Source organism: Aphanomyces astaci, assembly GCF_000520075.1.
Source record: "Aphanomyces astaci strain APO3 unplaced genomic scaffold supercont1.11, whole genome shotgun sequence".
NCBI classification, from domain to species: domain Eukaryota; phylum Oomycota; class Saprolegniomycetes; order Saprolegniales; family Verrucalvaceae; genus Aphanomyces; species Aphanomyces astaci.
Genome location: NW_009798274.1, coordinates 1 through 6,858, shown reverse-complemented (window position 1 = coordinate 6,858; position 6,858 = coordinate 1). Strand labels below are relative to the sequence as shown.

General features: G+C 45.2%; 2 protein-coding genes and 1 pseudogene across 3 annotated transcripts; 2 read left to right on the top strand and 1 right to left on the bottom strand.

Annotated features, from left to right (window-relative positions):
• Positions 1–114: 114 nt before the first annotated feature.
• On the top strand, positions 115–780 carry H257_05646 (hypothetical protein; the record flags this gene model as incomplete). The annotated part of the gene is made up of 1 exon (XM_009830580.1): positions 115–780. One exon carries the CDS (start codon positions 115–117, stop codon positions 778–780), a length of 666 nt encoding a protein of 221 aa, XP_009828882.1.
• A 494-nt stretch (positions 781–1,274) lies between these two features.
• Positions 1,275–1,342, bottom strand: H257_05645 (annotated as a pseudogene). The gene has a single exon. The product of its transcript is annotated as a tRNA-OTHER (tRNA).
• Positions 1,343–5,406: 4,064 nt separating this feature from the next.
• H257_05644 (hypothetical protein) lies at positions 5,407–5,957 on the top strand (the record flags this gene model as incomplete). The annotated part of the gene is made up of 2 exons (XM_009830579.1): positions 5,407–5,627; positions 5,900–5,957. The coding sequence occupies 2 exons, from the start codon at positions 5,407–5,409 to the stop codon at positions 5,955–5,957; spliced, it is 279 nt and encodes a 92-aa protein (XP_009828881.1).
• Positions 5,958–6,858: the final 901 nt, after the last annotated feature.

Here is a 6,858-nt window from a genome sequence, read left to right as displayed (position 1 = left end):
ATGACGACGTTGTTGTGGCACTTACCGTTCTTGATGCAGACGTGTCCCCATGGCCCTGCTGTGGCGAGGCTTGCGCAAGCGGCAAACGCCGCTGGTTTCATCGTTGGAAGTATTATGGCGAGGGCAGCATCCATTGAGCGCCCGCACGAAGCCGTGGTCGAAACACCGCACCAAGGGCTTAGCACACGTGCGAACGACACCATTGCGCAGCAACAAGCCGTGATCCACGAACTAGTTGCCATCAACAAGGCACTTGGTCTACGTGTTGCTGCCGTTGAAGCACAAGTCGGTATTGGTGCGGCTCCAACACCTCCCATCGCCATGCCATCACACGAAGCCGAAGCCACCGTCCCATCGAAACGCCACAAGGCAGCCGCCACGTCCTTGGCAGACTTGTGGTTCGAGTGGTACGCTCGAGACCCCCCCATGTGGCAGGTTGGCGCAGACCGCAAGAAGAAATCCGAGGCGAAGTTGGTCGTTGGCTTCATGAAGCTTTTCCTCCACGATGGTCTTGAGTTGGATCCCAACGCACCATCCTATCGCGACGATGTCTTGCGCTTCGGATCGCTCGCCGACCAACGCGTCTTGAGTTTCATACACGACATTGCGCCAAATGTTCGCAGCAGTGGGTCGGTACTGCGTGTCCTGCGCGAGCAACACCGCATCGGGGCACTCAATACAAACATTGGGTTGTTCAATGCAAAAGTCACACAAGGTGGAATCAAAGACCCGACTCCAATTCAACATGTAGCCACCATATTAGTAGTCGACAACATATAATACATAACAATGACTGGACTTGAACCAGCACCTCTAGTGTTGCCACTAGTGCTCTCCCTGAGCTACATCGTCGGAAGGTCAAATCGGGCAAACAAAAACATACCATTCATACAACATCATAACTCATCATGAACACAAGTATAAAGAACCGGGGAAGTCATGGTTTCACCACGTCGTGTGGTAATGGAGCGTTCCTGAAATGGTCACGGGTCAGGCATCTCGTGGACACCACTCGAACATTGTATCGGCACGGCATTGGACACGGGAATGGGGTAGACATGGCGCAGATATCGACACGGGCTGGTCATGGGTAGGCACTAGGTGGACAAGCATCGGGGCAGACACTTCGTGGACATGCACTGGACGGACATGACGTAGCGATGGGTGGACATCGGGCTCAAGGCGTGGACATGAGGTCAACGCATAGGAGTTATACATGGTAAAACAAGTGTATACGTTTCCAAACAACATATATACAGTAGTAGTTAGTGTCAAAACGATGACTGGAATTGAACCAGTTCCACTGACTACAAAGTCAGTACTCTCCATAAGCCACATCGTTGACTATAAGCCATCCAGGTATACCATAAGAGCGGAAAGCTACAGCATAGGCAGAGTTATGAGCTCCCAACCAGACTGTGTGTGCCAATACTATAATCATTACGCTAACAACTTCCCCAGAGATGGGACGCGGAGCAACAAAGGCCCGAAGGAAGTATAAACACTCAAGGGGGTTAGCAGCAAACCATTTCCGCAGCACGAAACCGCTAGATAAGTCGCAACCCTGATTGCCCCCAAGAGCATCCCGCATAATGTATACACCACTAGACCCAGACGGCTATCACATCACAGTAACTACTACTACTAACAACATGGTGATAATGCAAATCATGGTAAACAATATCATTACGCATCATACACATGTAAGAACATAAAGGAAAGTCGACGTGGGCAAGCCGTGGGCAGGACGTAGCGCGTACATCTGGGTCAGCGGTGCGCACGGACAGTGGGCTGGAAGTGGACAGGGACGGGCTGGATGTGTGGCGGATGTTGTACAGGGGCGTGGATCGGTGCGTTCGGCTGGACGTCCAGTGGACACGACACTTCAAAATGCAAAGTGAGGGAAACCAACCAAAACTATATCCGGATACATAATCTCCTCAAAAGTGATTGTATTAAGTTTGAGAGGTCTTACTTTGCGGTGCATGCTCACTTTTCAATTTGCCAGCAAGAGCAGAGTGGTCTCCGGGTGCCAAACCCAATGAAAATCGTTTTTGTTGTTTTTCTCGGCCCACATGCCTCTATAGCCAAAACTGCACACAGAAATACTCACGTTGGTATCGGTCCATTCACCCAATAAGCGGTTCTGATAACCCCATCCCTCGTAGCCAGCCAATGATTGAGTGATCGAGCCCTATCCCTCGAAGAAAGTACATGCAATATCCAGATAAAATATTACTTCATGTTTGTATTGAACGCAACTATTTAAAATGAACGTGTCAACCCTAATTCCACGAATTCACCTATCAGCGCTTCCTTAGGAACCAGGAATATGTAACGACTTTTTCAATATTAGCCAATGAAATCGTTGTCGGAATGGATGTCGGATTCAATATCTTGTCGGAATATTCATGCTATCGATGAATATGATCAATATTCCGACCACTTAGTATTTGTATGCTCTAATTTTAGCCAACCAATGACCTCAGTTTCCTCCTTCACCAATCATATGGTACTAAAAATAAATCCTACATTAACCAGAAAAAGCAAGGTGAAATAGGCAATTTTGAATGCTGCGCAAGGCGAACCACCTTAATATTTGGAAAATCCTGCCAATGAGAAATGCACCTGACAACTATTTGAGAACAGAGTAGTAATTTTATAGCCATTCTTCCAAAAATTGCGAGTGATTCTTCAAATAAAATCAGCCGCCCAACCCAAAATTTTCAAATGTTCACCGGACTTGAAGAATGTATGGAGATTGTCTCAAATTTTTCGAAAACAGGAGGCGTATTCGGCTGTATAATATAATTCCCAGGAAGTTTTCAATGTAACTTAAATGTACCCATGTTACCTTCCTTTTGATTTGCTCAACAGTACTGAATAAGGCAATCTTTTTAATAAAATCGATTGTTTTCTAATTTCACAACTAATAGAATGCCCAAACGTGTCACTGATTTGGGACGGAGTGGAACTGCGGTATATATGAGGCAAGCACCAGGATACGCTAAGTCTGGACAGTCGCACCTCGTATGTCAATTGTTAAAGAGCATTTACGATCTTAAACAAGCACCACGGATCTGGTATAACCTTCTTCACGAATTTCTAACCTCCATTGGTTTTGAACGATGCAACAAAGTGTACTGTTTGTATGCTCAAAAGTGGGAGCTGGTATTGATGATTGGATCATCGTTGTAGTGTATGTTGATGACCTGACAATCATGTCACGCAACACTAAACTTGTGGAGAAATTGCAAGCAGATCTGAATCGTAGATTCAAAGTGCAAGATCTAGGAGATATTCATTATATCCTAAAGATTTAAGCCAAGAGAGATCGAGTGAACAAGACAATGTCGTTATCACAGACAAAATACATCAATGACCTTATGTTGAAGTTCAACATGCAAGATTCTCGACCAGTATCGACACCCAAATAGTGGGAGTCGAATTAGTAGCTGAAGCTACTATGAACCAAGATGAGACTGCAAGGCAGCCCTATGATTACAGAGGCTTAGTCGGATCATTGCAGTATCTAGTACGCGGTACTAGGTCAGATCTTGCAAATGCAGTCCGCGAGCTTAGCAAATTCCTACGCCGCTACAATCAATCGCATTGGGAAGCAGCACTGAGAGTTCTGAAATACTTGAAAGGAACATCAACGTATGACCTCTTGATTGATGGGATTTACGAGGTTTACACAGATGCATCTAAATAACGAACGTAAAAGTGTCACAGGCTATTGATTATGGTAGCTGGTACTTGTATATCATGCTACAGTAGCAAACAAGCTTGTGGTGCTATTTCTACTGCAGAGTCGGAGCTTATTGCACTAAGCGAAGGAGTAAAGGAAAGCGAATTTGCTTACAGAGATGGGATTTGCACCAACAAAACCTATTGTTGTATGGTGTGACAGTACAGCAGCGATTGCAACTGTGAGAAATCCTAGAAACCATAAGTCTACCAAACACATCGAAACCAGATATCTCTTTGTACGAGACTTGGTTGAAAAGGAGCGTGTATTGTTGCAATACTATCGAACAGATAATATGTTGGCCAACCTATTTACGAAGTCGCTGCCACAAAAGCAGTTCGAGGTCATACGACAATCTATGGGCGTTCGAAATGTTGCATAGAATGGCTACATGCACATCATTTACAAACCACTGCTAGTGGGAGTGTTAAGTATATCCGGAAAATACTGTGGATTTTCCTTTGATAATATATGTGTATTATATTTGGTAGCGCAGTGGCTTGTGTTAGTATGATTGGATAATCATCAGCCAATCAGAGTTGATTATTCTGATTGACCAATCAGATTCAGCTAGTTTGATTGGTTTCCTACTGTGTTCATTTTGTGGCTGTGATGTGATGCTAGTGACACTGATGAGCTTTAGCTCCTCACAACTCAATTACCGTCCCAACACACTGACCCCGTCTTCATTGTGTTCATCCGTTGCACTTGTGTCTTTTTCTTTGTTGTGTGCTCGCTCAATTTGATCTGATAACATCAGGTTTACGAGGTATATACATCGGCCTACAGTCATGAACGAAGGATCCTGACGTCACGAACGCGCCATAAGTGACTGTCGACCTGGTTTTCAATTCGCACATCAACCTGAAGGATGATGTGCGAATTAAAAACCTCGCCCAGGGCGAATTGATGGTTCCAGGAGAACTTCGCACCGAGTCCAAGAAGGGGTATGTATCCACCCTTATCCACCGTATGAATTATCGGGTCCGATATGATGTTTCAGTTGGAGATTTCCGTAAATTACTGCTTAATTCATCACTTTAAAACGGGTTTTGGGCAAGGTAATTTGAGCCGCTATGTTGCGGATTTCCAAAAAGCGGGGCCGATATAACATTTTTATCCTGATAAACCGTTGAAATGTCACAGGCAAAAACGCTTTTCTTTAAAGCGGCCTGCTTACCGTTGCAACTCTGTGATCCGCAACAGCAAGAAAACGTCCACGAGAAAAACGCAGATTAAACGTCCTTTTTGGAAAATCTGCAACACGCTTTAAGACCCCGATATGAGCCTATTGTACCTGTTTCGGAACGAGAAACCCTAGATAATTTATTCACCTAAAGCGTTTTTAAATTTGTCGCCATTTTATTCTGTTCAAATTCTATATTGTCCGCCGGCACCGCCAGCAGGCGCGGACAACAGACTTAGGCGACTCGCTTGAGAGCGTTAGTTAGATATGCACAACGATACTCAGTAGATCACACACATACATCATTCCTGTAGCTAGGTGCTAGGCCAAAAATCGCATTCGCGGAGGCATTCAATTTTTCATTATACCATACTGTTGATGAGACAGTGGTTCATTCAGTATGCCTGCAAGCATCTCTTTAGATGAACAATTATTTAAGCTTATTTTGTTGTTTTCAAACAGTTCTAACATGCCGACTTGTTGGCCGCTGAACGCAACGTTTACGTATGTGGCCAGTCGACTGTTCACGATTGAGCTGCTGGAAATGCTGAAAGGCATTGGAATCGACGGACCCAATGAAGTGTTTGTCAGCATGCCCGCAGTGGCGGCGAAGTTCGTGAAAAATGGGTGCCTGCACCCCCACACACCGTACCCGTTCGTGTCGATGGTGATCGAGGACGACATTGCGGGGTTTCGGAGAAGATGGACCCTTTTACTACAGTAATACGAAACGTTTAGGTGTATACTATAGATAGTTAAATCGGCACGTTCTATTTTATACAGATTAGAAATATGAAATAATGTAAGATAAATAGCATTACTGAAATCAGCAGGGGGCATATCCATCGCTTCAGAGGTTCCACACGCGCCCACTTAACCCTTGACATAGGAGTTCCAATGTCGACAAAGTGCTTGACATTAGCTGGGCTATTCTTTTTAGCTGGGTGATTCTTTTTGCCTAGAAGGCATTTGGCAAGCCAACGCTTCCCCCGCGGGTTTGAAAAGGAAGCGTGGGAATAACATCGAGCCGGGAGGTTGCTGGTTAATCGAGCTTGGGCTAGCGTTAAGCGCACCAAAGAGGCTTTTCCATTTCAGGAAATGTGTCGCCGTCGCTTTGTTGACTTCCGACTAAATAGATCACTAACGACTTCGAAATCAGCTATACGAATCGGTACGTTGAACGTTTCACATGTTCGCGCATCCATTCATGTATCAAACACCCTAAACAACCGACATGAAAATTCAAAAATGCGCGATGGGAAAGCACCTAAACTGCAAATTTCGGTATGAAATAAAGTATCCAGGGACCTAAGAGCATTGTTTTTTTGTTTTCCGAGCTGTTGAATAAGTTCCGAGACATATTTTAAGTCTCTTTCACATGACCAAGACATGTCATAGCATTGCCGATTTAACTATCTATAGTATATACCTAAAAGTTTCGTATTACTGTAGTAAAAGGGTCCATCTTCTCCGAAACCCCGCAATGTCGTCCTCGATCACCATCGACACGAACGGGTACGATGTGTGGGGGCGCGGGCACCCATTTTTCACGAACTTCGCCGCCACTGCGGGCATGCTGACAAACACTTCATTGGGTCCGTCGATTCCAATGCCTTTCAGCATTTCCAGCAGCTCAATCGTGAACAGTCGACTGGCCACATACGTAAACGTTGCGTTCAGCGGCCAACAAGTCGGCATGTTAGAACTGTTTGAAAACAACAAAACAAGCTTAAATAATTGTTCATCTAAAGAGATGCTTGCAGGCATACTGAAGGGGTTTCGGGGTTGGAGAGGAGGTGCGATGCGATCCACAGAACAAAGGAACAACTTGTTTCCAAAGGGGTGAATTAAGAATTAAGCAACTACGGGAGCGCAGCGACCTCCGCGCGTAGCGCGCACGCGCGCAGCGCGTCACGGGGGT